This window comes from Glossina fuscipes, unplaced genomic scaffold (genome assembly GCF_014805625.2).
Source record: "Glossina fuscipes isolate IAEA_lab_2018 unplaced genomic scaffold, Yale_Gfus_2 1, whole genome shotgun sequence".
Lineage (NCBI taxonomy): Eukaryota > Metazoa > Arthropoda > Insecta > Diptera > Glossinidae > Glossina > Glossina fuscipes.
Window position 1 is genome coordinate 2,476,865 of NW_023998415.1, and position 19,006 is coordinate 2,495,870.

General features: G+C 33.2%; 2 protein-coding genes across 6 annotated transcripts in view; one reads left to right on the forward strand and one right to left on the reverse strand.

Moving 5' to 3' along the window:
• The window catches only part of LOC119632703 (hybrid signal transduction histidine kinase A), a 76,401-nt gene extending 69,197 nt beyond the window's left edge, over window positions 1–7,204 (forward strand). Inside the window, exons 3-4 of the mRNA XM_038025753.1 lie at window positions 5,672–6,156; window positions 6,243–7,204. Coding sequence (XP_037881681.1) covers window positions 5,672–6,156; window positions 6,243–7,131 — 1,374 coding nt within the window. The 3' untranslated portion in view covers window positions 7,132–7,204. The remainder of the gene's footprint in view (window positions 1–5,671; window positions 6,157–6,242) is intronic.
• A 572-nt stretch (window positions 7,205–7,776) lies between these two features.
• The window catches only part of LOC119631393 (protein ECT2), a 41,937-nt gene continuing 30,707 nt past the window's right edge, over window positions 7,777–19,006 (reverse strand). For 3 of the 5 annotated variants that reach the window (XM_038023553.1, XM_038023550.1, XM_038023554.1), the window contains exons 5-13: window positions 17,738–17,987; window positions 16,067–17,554; window positions 12,184–12,315; window positions 11,278–11,622; window positions 10,630–11,187; window positions 10,157–10,537; window positions 9,965–10,075; window positions 9,699–9,848; window positions 7,777–8,271 (exon numbers count right to left, since the gene is read on the reverse strand). In XM_038023553.1, coding sequence (XP_037879481.1) covers window positions 8,155–8,271; window positions 9,699–9,848; window positions 9,965–10,075; window positions 10,157–10,537; window positions 10,630–11,187; window positions 11,278–11,622; window positions 12,184–12,315; window positions 16,067–17,554; window positions 17,738–17,987 — 3,532 coding nt within the window. In that variant the 3' untranslated portion in view covers window positions 7,777–8,154. The remainder of the gene's footprint in view (window positions 8,272–9,698; window positions 9,849–9,964; window positions 10,076–10,156; window positions 10,538–10,629; window positions 11,188–11,277; window positions 11,623–12,183; window positions 12,316–16,066; window positions 17,555–17,737; window positions 17,988–19,006) is intronic. The other 2 variants (XM_038023552.1, XM_038023555.1) reach the window with 2 other exon arrangements.

Genomic DNA, 19,006 nt, shown 5'->3' on the forward strand with positions numbered 1-19,006 from the left:
GTGTATGTATGTATGTATGTATGTATGTATGTATGTATGTATATATGTATATATATGCACATAGTATAGTATACTATGGTAAGAGTGGAGTCGAGCTTTCCGCAAACTGATTGGAGGAGGTCTAGAGGTTACATTGCATCGGATGTCATTTTTGTTGTTATACTATTCATAGGCTATGTTTGTCTTAACATCTTGTTGGCAAAAAATTTAAATACAATACCAATAATAATAATAATGAAAATGTTTGATAATTTTAAAATAATTGCTATTGTCACAGCATAGGAATTTTTTGCATCTATACCAAGTTATATACAATCAGGTATTCCCACATATCAAAAGACGTTTGAAACTATAAAACGGCAGCGCCAACAACAACAACAATAACAAAAACAAAAACAACCATTGTTAGCCAATGAATTGAAAACAAAGGAGCCACCACTAGTCGCTTCGTAATGCGAACGCCAGGAAAAGTTGTGCAGCATTTTTGCATTCGCAATAAGAGAACATATTAATTGAATTATTTCACTTGTAACATCGTCAAATGTCTTCTAACAGACAGCAATACATATAATTGTAATTTTTTATTTATAAAAGATCTCGACTTGCAATATTTATACAACGAAAGACAAGTAACTGCTTTTCCTTCTTCTTCTAAACTCTAAACTTGTCACGTTCCATTTTTTGTACACCTATTCGCTTTAGGGCCTTTCCCGTCTTATTTTTCAATTTCATTCGCCATGTCGTAAAGGACTACAAGTAACAGAACTATAGCACATCGTTTGACAAAGATTTCTACTTTTGCATGTACTCGGCAATGGTTTATTCCCTTGGAAAGCATTTTACTCCTATTTCAAGTTCTTATGTCCATGGCAAAATGAACTAAGGTAGCGGAACTATTAGTGAATGTATTGAAAACTATAGAAATTAGCTTATAGACACGCCTTCAATGAGAGAAAAACTAAATTTCTATTTTGTTGTGAAATGCATCCATCCATGCAGGAAAAATTGTTGCGCTCTTAACTTGAAGATCAGATTTTATAATTTTATATTCATAAATAATCGGGCAATGCACATCGTTTCTCTTCTGGTTTTCTATATATGAAAACTTTGATGCATTTTATTTATTATAACAAATTTTTCATACACTTTTTTAAACATTTTTAGAGATTTATCTCTGAAATACTTAATGAGCTTTAAATAATTTTAGATCTCTAGGGAGTCGATAGCCTAGCCGAGCTTATAATCTTTTTCTTATCATAAATACTTTTTTTTTTTTTGTTTTTTTGTAAGTACATATTCGAAGAGTCGAAACGAAAGATATACCCTTCCTTTCTGAAGTTTTTCATTTGTATTTTTTTCGTGCATATCTAGAAATTGCTAACGTCAAACTTTGACTTTTGGTTTAACAAGTTTTTGGCACAATATGCAGAAATAATCTTATATTATAAATGTTGGTGAGATTTCGTTAAATATTTCACACAATTCCCTACTACCACCCACAGGCCGATTGAGTGTTCAGCACTATTACCGAAATGCCAACGGTCATTGTGATTATGGCACACATTACAGTTTATGCCAATCTTGATTTGTTGTAAATGAGGTTTTAAGAAGCCGTTGTTTGCTATGCACATTCGTAAATAAATATTTTTTTGGCAAATGCTTGTTTTCTTAAGCGAGCAGAACTGAAATACTCAAATTGCTCCAAATGTTTATTTTATATATGCACATTTTTTCTACAATCAAAAGTTAACTTAATATATGGTCTCTTCAAGGCGTTATCAAGCAAAGCTGCGAGACGAAAGCAAAAACATTTACTACAAATTTTTTTTTTTTCATATCGTCTCTAAATGTTCTTTAGTCTGTTTCTCTTCATTTCGATCTGTTCAAGTATATCTTTCTCTCCCTCCCTCCCTCTTCATCATTTTCTCCAAACTCTTTTTATTCGGATCTACTCGAGTTAATCTCTATCTCCTTCTCTCTCCCTGTCTCCCTCACTTGCTCTAACTTCGTTTCTTTTGAATTACTTAATACAAGGCTACCCATTAGTACGGACAAAAAGTTTTGCGTCACTCTATCCATCCACTATTTTTGATTTCAAATTGACTCTTCTATCTTTCAGTACTGTCCGTACGCAATATTTTTTTCGGTTTTTTATGCCTATAACATTTTTTATTAAGAATTATTTTTACTAGCTCGTTACTTACCGCAAGGCAAGTAAAACTCACTTTTTAAATATCGCATATCGAAAAAATTATATAGAGGTGATCCAAAATTTACGCAAAATTTGAATTTACAGCTATTTGTTGTATAAAGTGTTGGTAATCCTCAAAATAAAAAAGCTGGTGGACAACTGAAAGTGGTGCAGTACGGGAGAGAACAATGGCTTGTCATTGCTGAACAACGTTTCAAGAACAATGAAAATTTAGCGGGCAGGGCTCGCAAATTTCATATAAAGTATAGTGGGAATATTGATTTAACTTCATGAACTATCAAGAGAATAATTGATAGCCCTGGGAATTATGGGATTATAGGGATTATAAGGGCTTGAAGTCAAAAGCCTATGTTAACAAGCCCGCAACCACCCTTACATTGAAGAAGGGAACTCAACGCTGCATCAAAGAAGCAACTGCATCAAAGAAGCAGCGATGAATTTCCTCAACCACGTTTAGGCAAAATAATCAGCAAAGCCATAGGGCCGTTTGATCGATGGGCTAGTGTACACAGAACCCTTTCCCATGTACATTATGATTCAATAAAAAAATTACAAATAAAAAATAACAACTCTGTCTCTAATTTAGTACAAATCATACGTAAATTTTGGAACACCCTTTGTAAACTGAAGAACGGCGCTAGCATTCATAAATCTATCACGATTTAATATCGTTGTCAATCTTCTAGAATTTCCAGACGGAAAATTTAGTTAAATGTTTTTACCAGTACCTAAAAAATGTAACGTTTGTCTCATCTCGCATGCCAGAGAGATGGCCCCTAGAAATCGAACAACAACAATAATTATTGTTAACGCCCAAAATTTCACCTTCATTACAGAGCTGAATATCAAATTCTGTTAATTTGCTTGGTTTCTAAAGAAATCACGATTTTGAATGGATGACTTAATTCGCATCGTTTACGAAACCATCATGCCTTGGCGAGAATAGAAACATAAAATTGGTCCGTGACACACACAAATTGTTATTGCCAAGGCATTTACGGTCGCGATTCTGTAGTAATACAATTGGCAATCTACAAAACCAACTCCCCTACATATATTTATCCCTCTAAATTATTATAACATTTTTATGAATAAATATTTATAGAAAATTGAGTAGCATTTTGCTTAATTAATTTAATTTATGTTGATTTGAGTATAAAAACAACCTTTTTATTTTTTAATCAGCGCTCCAAAAACGATTGAATAATAAACTTACACGAAATATAAAAAATATGCCCTTCAGTGCTTATCAATATTTTTAAAAATATACAATAACAAAAAATGGACTTACTACGCAACTCTCAATATGAACGAGCCCGTCAATGCATTTTTTCAGCATTTTTTTTCTTTCCTTTTTTCGAAATGCGATTCCTTTCGAATGAATTAACGTGTGTTTCTTTCTTACTACTAATCAACCACTTTGCCTCTTGTTCGCGCTATAGTATGGCTTCGCAGGTTTAGAATTGTTTTTTTTTTTTTTTGAATAATTGAACAACCGCTTTACCTATGTAGATATAGTGATGGTTAGGAAGAACTGTTATTAGAAGGGAGAAGATGAAAGAGGATACTATTGAAAGATGAAAACAGGAGAGAACGGCGAAGAAGGTCACTACAAGTGTGTTATTCCAAAGCCATATAGTGTCATGAATGTGGCAATTGCCTTCAATGACCTACTATTTCATGTCCGATCGTTCGTCTGGGTGAACGATGTTATAGCATAAATATAAAAAAGAGCACTGTTCGCAGTCCCGGACTTTTATTAATAGTACATGTCTTTTGAGGAAGAACAAGAAGACATCAAAGGTAAAACCCGACTTGGATGCCTTTGCGAACATTCATTAATAAAACGCTTGAAAAAACTTTCCTGGTTGCTGTTACCCATAAAAGAGAAATTAACATTATAAATAAGCTAAAAACTTTATACAAATTATGTAAAAGTATTTTTACTTCAATTTCATTTCACTTATTCAGTTTATTAAGTAACTCTCCAAACTATAAATAAGCCTAGTTACATAAATACACATCATGTTCGGAAAAGAAACTAAAACATAAGCGAGTATAAAAGTCAGAAAATTGGCTGCGAATGTAATCATATTGCTCCCTAAACTCCGTAATCGTCAATTCCTACCAGCAGCAACAAAATATACATTAGATGTTTAGCAATGCGATTAAATTTCTTGTAAACGTATTCGAAGAACCATCGAAGAATTTCAGATTCAACGGTAACTCAATTTCTATTCGATCTACTGAACTGCTGAGAACTGCAGTCGTTAGAGATCGAGATTGCATGATTTTATAGAGATAGATAAGTAACCTGAATTTTAGATAATCGTAAAAGGAGAATTTTAACAAGTGTCATGGGAAGAGAAGACGCAATAGTTTGTTTAACCAGTAAAGGCAGATAAAGATACAGATTGTACAATTTTCGGAGTGTAACACGAACTGTAGCAGAGATCAAGTGTTACTACAAGATCAAGGCGATATTCAAATATTTTTATATTGAGTTTAAATGACCCGGCACGGGGAGAATCGAAAAATGAGGCCTTAGTCTTACTAGAGTTAAAGCAGAAGTTAACAATTGCTAAGGACCCGTTATTAATATGGCGTTCGAACACATGCAAATTATTTGATTTATATTTTGAACAGCAAAACTACTCAATTTCCCGACAGTTATTAATACTATTATAATGCGACTTGTAACTTTATCGTATGCAATGTTTTTTAACGCTAAATATGAAAACGACCAGGCCGTAGAATCTAACACGAAATGTTACCCTAAAGGGTACTTCCACGCGTGTTTCTTAAACTACAAACTGCCTTGACACGAGAATAGATACTTGAAACTTTTCCTCACTTTTCATCACATCATCTAGATTCAAATTTTATTTAAAATCTCAGTCAATATACTTGCAATCCTTATCTCGCCTACGACGACTCGATTTTAATTTCATTTCCGGCGGCGATGTCTGTATCAACTTTTGACAACTTTTGACTTGACCACGCGATTGATCTACTTTTTATGTTAATCATTTTTGAATTTCATTATCACTTGGATTCGTTGCATAGATACTTACTTTAATTCGTTTTAATAATAATATAAAAATAAAATAAGAATTGTGTTCTTATCTTGTCTTTGAGTGAATAATTTATTGTAATCAACATTTCATACCACCATATATACGTATATTTCTTTTGTATTTAATTATCGTTGATGTGCACAAAACCCGCAATGCAACGAAAATTTCATGCTCAAGAAAACTATTAGTTTTACCCCCGCGATCGTAAAATATTAAAATATTTACAATCTAAATGAATAATGTATCAATACTTCACAACACCTTTCTTTCCTCTCTTCCTCTGTCTCTTCAATAAACACATTTGTTTATTTTTAAATTACATTCTTTACTCAGTTGATTTATGTATTGACAAATAACGAATTAAATGTTCATTTATTATTAGGTGGAAACCAGTTGCAACATGTATCGTGCTGTTATGGAGGAAGTTGCGAGATTTCTTGAACGCTATCAAACACAAAAGCAAAAGCAACAACAACTGCACCAGCAGCAACAGCAGCAGCAGCAGCAGCAACAACAACAATCATTATCATATAAGACCACACAAAATCGTTACAGTAATGGCGGCGTTAGCACTAAAATGGAGCAGATATCACGCTCGAGGAGTCTTCATCAGGTGTATCAAGCAAGTGGAGGTCATGAGAAAATCAATGAAGGTAAGGCAGCGGAGACATCGGCAGCATATCTACGTGCACGCAGTAGCGTAAATCTAATCGACTTAAAACAGCCATCGTCAACACAAATGGCAAATGGCAAAGCAATAAAATTAACAGTTGCTGCCGCTGAAACGGTTAACAGCGGTACTGATCGTATCGCAGATCAGCAATTGTCGCCGACACAATCGCATAGTGCTTTTAAAGATTTCACCTGGTATGCATGCAGCGTTAATATAAATTACAATGTTTTCTATTATTATTATTTTTTTCATTTTTCTTTTTTTCTTTTTATGTATACAGGAGACGTCCCCCCAAGAAATGTCACGAATTACGTTTCCATATACATGTTGACGATGTAGAGGAGAAACTTAATCAGGAAGCATTTCGCTTATTGCGTACAATTAATAATTTATTAAATACGTCAAGCCATCAGCCCGACTTAACACACGCACGTAATAATACGGGCACAAATACAATGCAAAATGTGGATCGTTTATCTAAAGCGACATCAACCAATTCGATTTTGCTTTTATCTACGGGACCGCCGTTGGTCAATTCAACCATCATTTCAACTAGTAGAGATGCCCATACGAATACAAATGCCAAATCGTCGACGCTTGCCAATGATATGCTTTTCTTGCGTTCCGCAAATATGCGCGAATCACGTTTATCACTACGCAGCTCCACCGATAGTTCCGTTCATTCCACCACATCATCGGCCGCTTCATCAGCTTCCTCGAAATTGGAGACTGATGAAGAACCGAACATATCATTCATATCGCCACCAAAACCGCCACCAATAACGGCATCAAATCCAACGAATCATAATAAACACCCCCAAACATCCGCCCTTCAAGTAACGGGCGGCTCATCTACCGAAGACGAAAGTGGTTTCAGCTCGATTAGTTCATTTCCCGATTTGGGTATACCACTTAGTTCTACTCGATTATCGAATGTCGCTACTAATTCATCTAAATTAAATAAAATACAACATGACCAACAACAACTAATTGATGATCGCAACTCTACGCTTAAAGCAAATGTGGTGGGATTGCCATTGAATGCCTTGCAAGATATGTCGCATCGTTGGGATTCACAATCGAAAACTTATCACAATGTAGGCAATACGAAACTGCAACGTTTCTCTACCCTGACCACTGAAGATTCCAGTGCCGTTTTATGGGTTTAATTATTTAATTAATGTGCTCAAGCTAATATATTTTCCTTTTACTTTTTCGAATTTATATTTTAAATTTTGCCTTTTTTTATTTATTTATCGTTTTACTTATTTATTCATTTAGAAATTTTTTTTTTATTTTTTTTTTACATCTCTCTATGTCGGTTTGGCTTCAGTAGCTACTCGTGCTTAACGTTTTATTAAATTTATTATGTAATGTTCAAATAAACAGCATTTATTTTTTATACAAATAGTTGAAATATTTTTCTGTAATTTAAAGACGGTTTGAATTAAATCTTGTAGGCAGTGCACTGCCCCGACGAAGCTCGTACGTACTATTTTCATTTTTTTTGGTCAACGAATTTGCTGAATGAATACCATTTAGGTCGCGCACTTTTTCAATGCCGTTTAAATTGTCAATTTTCCCTGAGGACTTTCCCAAAAAGCAACGGTCATCAACACAAATACAAATTTTGCAAATTTTTAAAGCTTATTTATTCACATGGAAAAAAGACAAAAGACACAAGACACAAGAGTTCGTTAAAATATCCGTTTTTAATAAATACGTACACAACATATGTCTAATTATATATAAAGTATGTAAAAAGGTTATTATTATTATATATATAATAATTATAAAGTATAAAAAAAAAAAAAAAAAAATATTTTTGAATTATATAAAAACAATTCTTGAACATGAAAAGCCCAATTATGGCGACGATATTATATATACAAAACGAATATCGAATTCAAAAAATTCTGTAAAAATCTAAAATCTATAATATATATAACACATCTTAAATAAAAATATCTTTAAAAAACATATTTTGTAACAATCTTTTTGAGAAAAAGTCTATGTATTTTACATCCAGTTGTTCACTTCATTCATTTTTGTATATGCCTTTAGATAGATTACCAAAAATTTAAAGTGTTCGTCAAGGCAATGCTATTTTCTTTTTATGTAATAAATAAATCCCGAATCATTCTGTCGAAGTAGAGATAGATATTATACATTAAGTAAAGCGTTAAAATTGTTTAAATGCGACCCACACTACCGAATGTTGAAAATTTGATTCTACGTGTTGGTTGAACGGAACGCGGCGCGGGTGAATGATTGCATATATCATCGCAAGTGTCCTCCTGTGTGACTTCCTGAAATAGAAAAAATATATAATAAAAAATTTTATTCATACTTTGGTCCGGTTGTTGCTACTTTGTACGTATTTATCGTGTGTACTTCAGATTTTATTGATAAGATGCGAAGAAGAGGAGTTTTGAAGAGTATTAAAATATATGATACATATAAGCAGTAAAAGAAAAAACAACGCTAATTGCTAGAATTTGAATTCTATTGGTTCAATTCTTTCAAAATTAAAAGTTTAACGTAGAAGTTTATGAAAAGTTTTAGTCAATAATATTTTGAAATATTAATTGGTTAGAGTTGCTCTAATTGTAGTTGAACAATAAATTTAATATCTTAAAAGTTCTCCCACTTGGCACCTACTGGCTTAATAGTTGAAAAAGGCATTTTATTGCAAAGTGATATTTATTACAGAATACTACATGGGTTGTAGAGTATAATAACCACACATAGATTTCATAAGTAATCACATATAGCATGTCAAGGCATTCAGAGTACACCTTAAGGTAGATTGGTGTGTGAAATAGTGTTGAAGAGGAAAATTAAGGATATGTTTAAATATAACGCGAATAGAATGAAATCGTCTTAAAACCGAAAGAGTATTCTTTTCATCGTTTGGTAGCGGAAAGCAGCGAACAAGAATTATGTGACAGTCGTTATGACGAAATTTTGTTTGACAGAAATTTGTGTCTTCCTCTATTTCTATTATTATGATTACTATCACTCAGACTCTTATCTAGACACGGTCCTTTCACATAACCAGTGAGAGGTGCAGAAACTCTTTTGTTACTTGTTTTATTGTTGTTTACTTTTTGTTAAATTGTTAAAAAAACTGTCTGACGTTACATTCTTTTTATTGAAATGAAAAACCTAGAAGAAAACTTTAGAGACTCCATAAAGCGTACGTATTCTTGATCAGCGCCAAAATGTGAATCGAATCCAAATTGATCAAAGAAAATACCCACAGTATGACGTAAAGTGAAAACACTTCTATATTAAAAATCAAAAATATTTTTTTGTATCTAAAACGCATATTAATTTTTTTATATTTTATGAGGCCGTTACACAAACACAAATCCAAATATATATACATTATATAAATATATATATATATAAATATATACTGTTGCCCAAGTAAACCCAGCACCAACAAAATCGCTGAACAATAATATCAATCAAACAATGTCCTTTTTTGCACAATATAATGCCGTTCTTGGTTCTATACTATTTGAGAGTTAATTCTTATTTAAGTAACAGATTAAAATAAAAGTCCCTCACTCGGTGAAATGTTTTGTCCCGATTCTATTGCATACGAATTCGAAACATCAATAAATTTTTTTTATTTGGTGTTGACTCTCAAAAACCACCAATTTTTAAATACGCGTAGGTCACAACACTGTAATTAGTTCACGTGAAAATTTTTTTATTCTTTACTTACATGAATATTGGTACAACTGGCCAATCTCATTTGCGCCAGTTGTGAAGCCGGTGTTAAAGAACTAGTACTCCCAAAGGGCGGTGTCATCATTGTAGAAACGGCACGTTTCAATTTCGATGGCGTTTTATTAAAGGAAAACGCCCGCCCAACCTTAATAAATAAACAAGAAATACAGCAATAACAACTAAACCCTTAAATTCAAATAGGCCATGCTTCAAAAAATATAGCCGCACGTATCAGAAATAGTGTTAAGCAAATGAACTTACCTTTAGACGTGTCCGTGCGGCTAATTTGAAAGCCTTGGACAATGTACTCAAATTAATGTCGCTAATATCGACGTCCAACTCCTGCGAAGTGCGACACAGTAAAGGCTTATTCTAAAATACAAAATTGCCATTAATAATGCGCATATTTAGCTTAGTAGTTCATATAGTCGCACAGTTTACGCTTTCACTTACCGTGTCAGTGCGGCATGCATTTTCTGCCATTTGTTTACATAGTGCTTTCAAGTAGATCACCTTATCAACCTCCTCATCAGCAATGTTAAATGAGTATAAGTTATCCTTGTCATGACCGCATAATAAAGCAAAAGCACGCGGACTATCCGTTATATCGATAACAAAATATATGGCATTCAACGAAATAAGTTTAACATGTTTATGTGTTTTTGTGCTACCGGGGGATTTGGCGCTATTGAAACGTGAACGCTTCTTGCATACCTCAATTGTATCAGAAAATAAGTATAGCATCAAGCTATCACCCCGCCCACTTAAATTATTTGTCAGTTCATTTACTTCGCATCGCGATATAAACATACGATTCGAAGATACGAGATGAGCCTAAGAGAGAATTCAAAATAATATGAGAAAAAAAACATAGAAGATGTAATATAAATATAACGGCATATATCAATATATAGCAAAACACTTACCGGACAATCTTCAATATCATTAAATATATCGAAGATAGCTATCCGGGATTCTGTTTTACGTTTATCTTCGTTAATATGCATCGTAACTTCTTTAATCGCTTTCAAAGCTTCCTCCAAAGGTAAATAATCAGGATTGCTCTTACTCGTATGCTTAAGTATATCATTCAATAATAGACTAACACTAGGTAGACGTTGTACGGGACGTATCATTAAGTCCTGCAATCTTTGACGTCCGCATTCCGGTTTAATTTGATTAATTTTTAAGAAAGCATGAAACCGGGGATACTCTTGATCGCATTGGATTAAAGTCTCTTTCATTTGCTCAAAGAAATTCACATAGGGCGGATAGGCTTTAATTAAATCATCACGATGTTGCAGTATAATGTCACCGATCAAACAATCCTCCGACCATTTAGCATGTATGGCACGCAAACGTTCCAGCATACTCTGATGCACCTCATGTATGGGCAGAAAATTACCAAAAATGGCTTTTATTTTAGATTTACTTAGTAAAGCATCATTATTTTTTACACTCATTTCTAAAGGATTTTTGAAGAGCTGAAAAATTGAAAACACGTTGTGAACATTAAACATGCTATGCCCTCTCCCTTTAGATAAGTTTAACTTATGATTTATTATTAGACTTACATTGACAATTGTGTCCAATATACCAACGTAATTTGATTCTGTAGTATAAAACTCCATAAAATGGTTGAAACGCATCGAGCACTTTTTCGCGGGCGTTTCTTCGCATACTGAACTCTCAGGTTCGTTCAAAATTATTCCAGTTTCCAATTTATCGGGACTGCTAGTACAATCAAAGAAGCTGCCAGATGATACCGATAGGAGATGAGCATCCGACGAATGACGTTGTTTTGAAGCCGATGGTGAACCCTCCGATTGCAGGAAATGTTTACGCTTCCGATTATTAAAACTAATTGGCAGAGAATCACGACGATCCGTATTTGGAGTATTCGCAATACTATGCAAATACTAATTAAAAAAACAAAAAAAAAAAAACAATAATAATAACAATAATCTTCGAGGATATATAAGTTATCTTGTTTTTCTTCAATATTTATGATAATAATTATTATTATATTAGCATTATTAACTTTATACGCGATTCACGCGTTAAGATTACATCTCTTTTTTCTAAGACCAATAAGATCAATATTCAAGTTAAATTGCGCGAGTATACCGAATATCAAGAGTACTTTCTTTTTCCCTAAATTTGGTAGCCCTATGACAGACATCTGTGTCAAAGAAAAACAACAAAAACAAAAATCAGAAATTTCTCCAGTTTGCATATATTTGATAAACATAACATATGCACCCTATTGCAGTAGACATACCCACAAACTCTGCACATCTTCTTAGCCGATATAGGTCGAGACTATTCCCACTAATTATATAATCATTTGTAGCATATATAATGTTGTTACAGCTCGAAAATCGAAAGTCTTAATACGAACTTAAAAATTTTGGTCCGATTTAAAATTTTCTGATATTTTTTTTTAAAGAATTTTTAAAGTTACTTTCATCGTTACTTACATCGCCGAACAGATACTCTTTTTCGTGAGCGTACCCGTTTTGAATCGTGTACCAGAACCAATCGGATTTGAGAATATGAGTTTGTTGGTTCCTTGTTTCGGGCTTGACTTGCGTGGCGTGTTCGTCAACCACCTAAATTAGAAATATAAAGAGAAGACAAAGCAAGTAAAAATATTATATTCGGCTTTGACCGAATCTTTTACACCCATCATCGTTATGCTAAAATAGATCAAAAAAAAAAAAAAAAAAGGATTGTATGGGCGTGGTTGATTTTTTCTATTTTTATAGAAATTTTATAGAAATTTATAACGTACATCTGTTTATCTGGTTGACGGTTAGCGAGCAAAATACAGAAAAGCAAACGTTTTCTTAGTTTACGTTGCATTGTACGCGTATCCCTGAATCCCCGATTTGCATCATTTTCAATTCTTTTTCAAATTTGAACATGATATCTCCATTTTTGCGAACAGAAGTAGGTCTATCACAGACACGATATAGTAGGGCAAAACCGATTACAATTCTGGATAGGCGTGTACAATTTTCTTCTTATTTGTGTAAGCATCAGGCATCGTTTGTAAAATAAAGTTGAAGTTTTATCAAGTGAATCTACTATCACTTGTGAGTTCATCAACTTCCACTTTGCAACACACAGCGGCCTTCTTAGTTTAGGTACTTCGAACGATTTCGCCCATTTTCAATAAAATCCAACATGCGCAGAACTTTCAATGCTTCTATCAAATTTGAAGTCATCGCTTACAATAGACGGACATACGGACATGCTTATGACGATTCGGAATACCGATGCTGATCAAAAATATATATACTTTATCCGTTTCAAACGTTTTGATAAAAACAAATGAATATACCACTCACTCGCTCATCTTCCGGTGATGGGTATAAAAGAAACCAATAAATAAATAATAAAAACTAATACGAATAAACGCAAATCAAAAAAAATTAAAAACGAAAACTTTTTCATGATTTTTCAATGACATCAAGTAATTAATTTAGTGATCAAAAATGGAAAAATGGCTGAATATTGTTTCGGAATTACAAAAAAATAAATAAAAATAGTAATAATAATAATAATAATAATAATAATATTAGCAAGAAGAATTTTAAAATGCGGAAAACATGCACTAAAAGTAGAAAATGGGAAACGTGAAATCAAATAAAAGAAATAAATGAAGTTAATCTATCTATCTGATCTGATCTAAAATAGCATATTATTTAAAAATAAATAAAAAGAAACAAGCTATCACAACAACAGCACATTAAATTATAATTTATAGATAGAACAAATATTCAGCCATCTTTCTTTCTTTTCATAAATTTTAAATCAAATATAAAACGAGAAAATTTGAATATTTTTGTTTTCAATTTAAACAATTTTCTCTTCTCCTCAAAAAAAACAAAAACAAAAAAATAGAACAAAATTGATTTTAAAAAAAAAAAAAAAAAAATTTATAAAAAATATAAGCAAACAACATACATATGCGTCTATGCAATTGTTGCAATTAATAACTGACTGAACTGACTGACTGACTGACTGACTGACGCAACTTTTTATTTACGCGGCATTTTTAACATTTACAAAAGAAAAAAATGTGCTGCTGTTTTTGCTTTTCTTTTTTTAATAATTTTAATTGAAAAGATCTAAATTACCAAAACCACCATTTTTAAAATATTGATCAATTTTTAGCCATTAATATGTGTATGTGTACAGTTACATGAAAAAAAAAAAAAACAAAAAATTCGCATAAAAATAAAAAATGTGCAAGCAAATAGCAAACCGCATAATAATTATTGTGAAGATTTTTTGTTAGTTACTGTTTTTGCTATATTTGTTGTTGATATTTGTTTATGAAAAATGTTAAAAATGCTTTCCTAATTGCGAGACAACTCAACTCCTTATTTTTGCATATATCTGCTTAGTAATGAATTCACTCCTTTGCCGAAAGTTCTTTGCCGAAAGTTCGATTCTAGCCGAACGCTGAGAGCCTATTTCATAGTCATCCATCCTATTGTACGCTTAGTTCTAGCTTTTCGAAATATTTCCATTTAAGACAATCTTTCATTTCCTTACACCAAATATGCCGGTTAATAATAATGTCGACTTTCTTAAGTGAAAGAAAATTTTAAAAATTTCGTACAAAAGCTTAGGGGCCAAACATCCGAAAACTGTCACTTATAATAATCTTAAGAGTAACCTTAGTTAGTTATATTAATATAGATTTTTTCATCCAAGTATTTATCCTGATTGTGAAAGTGACATTCAAAGCGATCTTTCCTTTCCTGCACATAATATTATCATTACTTCAATCGAAACAGTATCCGCTGTATGCTTCACTTTAGTTAATTTCCGTTCCCAAAATATAGCGGTTTTTATTTTTGTTAATGTCAGGAAATTGCCTCATCTATTGAGAATCTGCCCCGTGGAATCTTTATGCAATGATGTTAAAGCGCTATATAATCGATTTTGAATTGAAAGCATAATATGCCTAGTTCTTGGCTAAGAACGTTGCCTACACTTAGTATTCCTATCCTTTTACTAGTCAGGCACTCGATGCCGACATGCATATGTGTTTGGTATAAGCCTCAAAATATGGCCGTCCCTATCAACTGTTAGCAAAAATCACCTAAGGAAACTGAGATTGAACATCTGATCAAGATTTGGTGATCTTGCAAGATCTTTACATTGGCTTTGAGAAGTTGATGTCCCCGCTTCTAAAATTATATTCCGATTCCTCAACAAAAGTACACACCAAAGAAATTGTATGAAATCGTCACAAGAGAAAAATTCTGGGTCGCATTAAGCTTATCCGTCTATGCGTCAAATCTCTCCGTTTCCGTTTATTCGTAGATTGTTTGAAATCTTAGTGCTGCCAGACGAATTCAAATGTATTTTATTATCTAGGTCAAGGCATTTATTTTGCTTCCAATGAACAAGAGCATTCTATTAATTTAACAGTTGGATGTGAGGTATCCGACGCTTGTGCTATATCTCTTGATGATTGGTATGAATTTTGTGCTTTGGAAGGCCGTCCCGTCTCTTAAGGTTGTATCTCCAGAACGGAATCTTACAAATCAATTTCTAGCTGCACATTTTCGTTAGCTGTCGCCTCAGCGCTATTGCCTTGTTTAAATTCCCAAGGCATTACATGTCGAATATACAGTGACCACAAAAACTCGTTTGTTTCGGCAACTTATAGTGGGGAAATATGAACAATCAATTCTACCTAGCTTCATCTGAAGTTACTTATGTCATGACTCAACCTAATAGGATAGAATATAGTATATATATATATATAGTATTTATCCTAACCGTGCCATCCAAAATAATAACATACTCTTCTAGCTAAAAGACCCATTCCTTTCCGACTAATTCTTCAAATTCGCTATAGGTTTATAGAATAAAAATAAAAGCGAAACCCTTCCTTTCGACTGAGTGGCGATCATTTGAGCACTTTTAATGGAACTTTTCTTTTAGTATTTCTCTGTCTCAGGCATTTCGTTATTTTCAGTACGAAAGCAAGCAAGCTTGTGTAAGAAAACTTGATATATATGTAAGATAGATATTTCTCTTTAGATTAAGCTTATTGTTAACCGGCACATCTGATAAATGCATATCTCAACACCTATTACCCATTGTGGATGCTTTCCTAACACTTCCGTAATTTCGATGAATAATTAGTCCGTATGTATTTCGCAATGTAATCTTTTTTAGAGTATAAAAAATTGAAATAATCTGAAATTCTATATATAAATTTTTTTCAATTTTGTTCCAATTTTTTCATTTTTTTTTTTTCCGGTTTTTTAATTGCTTACTAAAGATTTAAAAGAAAAAAAATAAATAAATATAAAAAAACTTCTCTTTAAATACCGTTGTCGCTTGGTCTGCTACGCACAACAATTCATTTTGTATTTGCTCTCCAATTTCTACGCTCAGCGTTGGATATTTTGTATCTTGAGTATCATTTGGTTCCCGATGAATAGGGTATATTTGTTTGCCGGGACTCAAGGCAGTATCAACATTCGTACAGGGGGATGTTAATAGTGTGTTAAAGGAAAGAGTAGAACCTAGACCAATGTTTTGACTAGCGAGTGCAGAAAGAGAGGTTGATGGGGAATTACAAGGGGAATCGGCAAAATGGACGGATGTATTCCGGCTTTTAAAAGCAGAGGTTGATAAAGGTTTTCTTGAAGCAGAAAGCGTACTTGCACGATCGCACATTATTTTAGGCGCTTTCGGCGTTTTGAATTCCTCCTTTTCCGCTTGTAATCCATCCGGTACAGTCTTTTTCGATAATTCATTAATACTATTGAAAGCGCCTTTTTCTTTGCGGCCGCTGCTACGCGCCAAGCGATTTTTAAAATTGCGCAATTTGTCTTTTACCGGTTTGCGTACCGATTGATTAAAAGTGCTTTGAACTGAGGCTATAGAGCATGGCGAATCGTCATCCTTTTCGGTAATCTCGTCTTCCTCAAAATTTAGTCTATCATCCATTATCGTGTCCACTGTGCTGCGTCGTAACGAGAGCATTTTAGCGATAGGCGTACGTTCGGCCACAAAACTCATCGAACGTTTAAAAGTACGTTTTATAGAATCAATGTGCGATAATTTCGGTTTTTTATTACTTGAAGGCATAGCGGACGACTCACCTGACGTCAAGGAAACGTCGGAATTGCCACATTTGCGTTTCAATGTCTTTTTAGGTATATGATGCTCATCTTTTTGGTCCAGATCATCTATGTCTGTCGTTATGGAAAAATCCATAACTTGTCGGTGCTTATTACTGTCCGATTGAGTGCAGTCTTTAGTATCAACATATATCGAGGATATATTGCGAAATTCTTGTAAAACACATTTCGTGTCCTTTTTAAAGGGCGAAACCTTTAAATCATTCCTAATTACATGCACTTTAGAAGATTTCGGCGTACTGGCAAGGGTTGTTATTTTTAAATCATGAGATAACTGGAAAGCGTTTTCTAAATTTTCTGAATCCAAATTAAGCAAATCGCTAACAAGATTGTCTTCTGCTTCTTTTTCTGCCGCATATGCTTTTAAATTGTCCTCAAAGTCGAAAGCCAGACGTTCATCGAAATTGTCGTCAACTTCATCATCATCATCTTCATCTTTATCTTCTTCATTATTTTTATTACCTTGATTACTGTTATTATTTTCTGCTTCCAACTCGTTATCAACTTCCATTTCTTCAACAATGCTTTGATTTGGGCAATTTTGAAAATTATGGAATTGTTTGGGAAAAGGGTTAATTTGAAAATTTTTGGAAATGTTAGTAGTAGCTGCGGTGTCAGTAGTAGTAAGAGAGAAAAGTTCAGAAAAATGACCACCCGTTTTAGGCATGACCTGGAATTTTAAATATACATTCAATGGTGAATTGAAACATTAACACTAGTGGACGACAAATATTGGTTTATATTTATATAACAAGGATGCGTACAAAAACAAAAATTAAAAAAACAAAAAAACCGAAAGCTAAATGAAAATGATACTACGAGGATCGAGTGTGTTTACAACAAAACCACTTACAACATGTGAACACTCAGGATCATCTAATTCCGCAGGTATGCCGCCGTTGCTTTCCAATACTTCGACCATATGTTCGTGTTCATCGGCAGGGAAACCAAAAAAGCAAATTTTCTGTCCTTCAAACGCTTTTAGCTTATGTTCACTTGAAAATTCTTCGGTATTGGCACGAAATCCAGGCTTATCACGTTGTTCCCAAGCGGCATATACCCAAGCTGGCCTAACCACGGTTAAACGAAATGTTTTAGCATATCTACGAGAAAAAAAAATTATGCAAGAAAAAGGCAATTAATAGAAATTTTTTCTAATATTGAAATTTCCCAAATCACTAGAATAGAATAGCATCCGCCAGCAATCATCTTAAAATAATATAACTTTACTTAATTTCTGTAATTATCTTCATTACTGAAAATTACATATCCCCTGGGGGGGGGGGGTAAATACAAAAAATGCCATATTATTCTAATCGCCCAGAAAGAACCATGGTCTGATTTATAATAAATGATAGATTAATATTCTTTTATGGTGAATCTTATTCGCCATTACACATCGACAGTAAGTTTCAAAAAGTTCCCCTTACAAAATGAGTTTACCGAAATTTGTGCATTAATTCATTTTGTGTGTTGATTCAACCGTCAATTGACACTTTAGATTGAAAGACTTTAGATGTCTCTTCGTCTCTCTCCATAAACTGAGTTATACATTTTAAAATACGAACAGGCGTCGACGAATCAGTCGTCAATAAAAAAATATTGTTATACACGCCACTGAAGGATGAGAGTTATATTCATTTTATCATAACGTTTGCTACACGTAGAAGGAAGCTTCAAAATCCCCATTTATATATATTATACTCATTCTTAATCAGCATCAAAATTCTGAATCTATTTTAATATGTCAGTCTGTCCATCTGTCTTGTCTGTTTGCCTATTTATATAATGTCAGATGAAACTAACGGTTTCAAATTTGACAGACACATTGGAAATTCTTAGCCGTAGGTATTTATTGGCAATGGACCAAAATCTGATCCGCCTACATTATCACTTTTCTCCGTTTTGCAAAACGAATTACTCATCAAGTACAGGTAAATCTACAAAAATTTCAACGTATATTCTATGGGTGATGATATAGCACCTGTACATGAATGAGAATGGACTACGCCTACCCAATATTATAATATATCAAAATGCAATTTGTTTTTCAATATCCTTATAATAAATAGAGAAGAAGCCAGCTTCAAAAACCCCCTGAGGTATATATAAATTCTTGGCC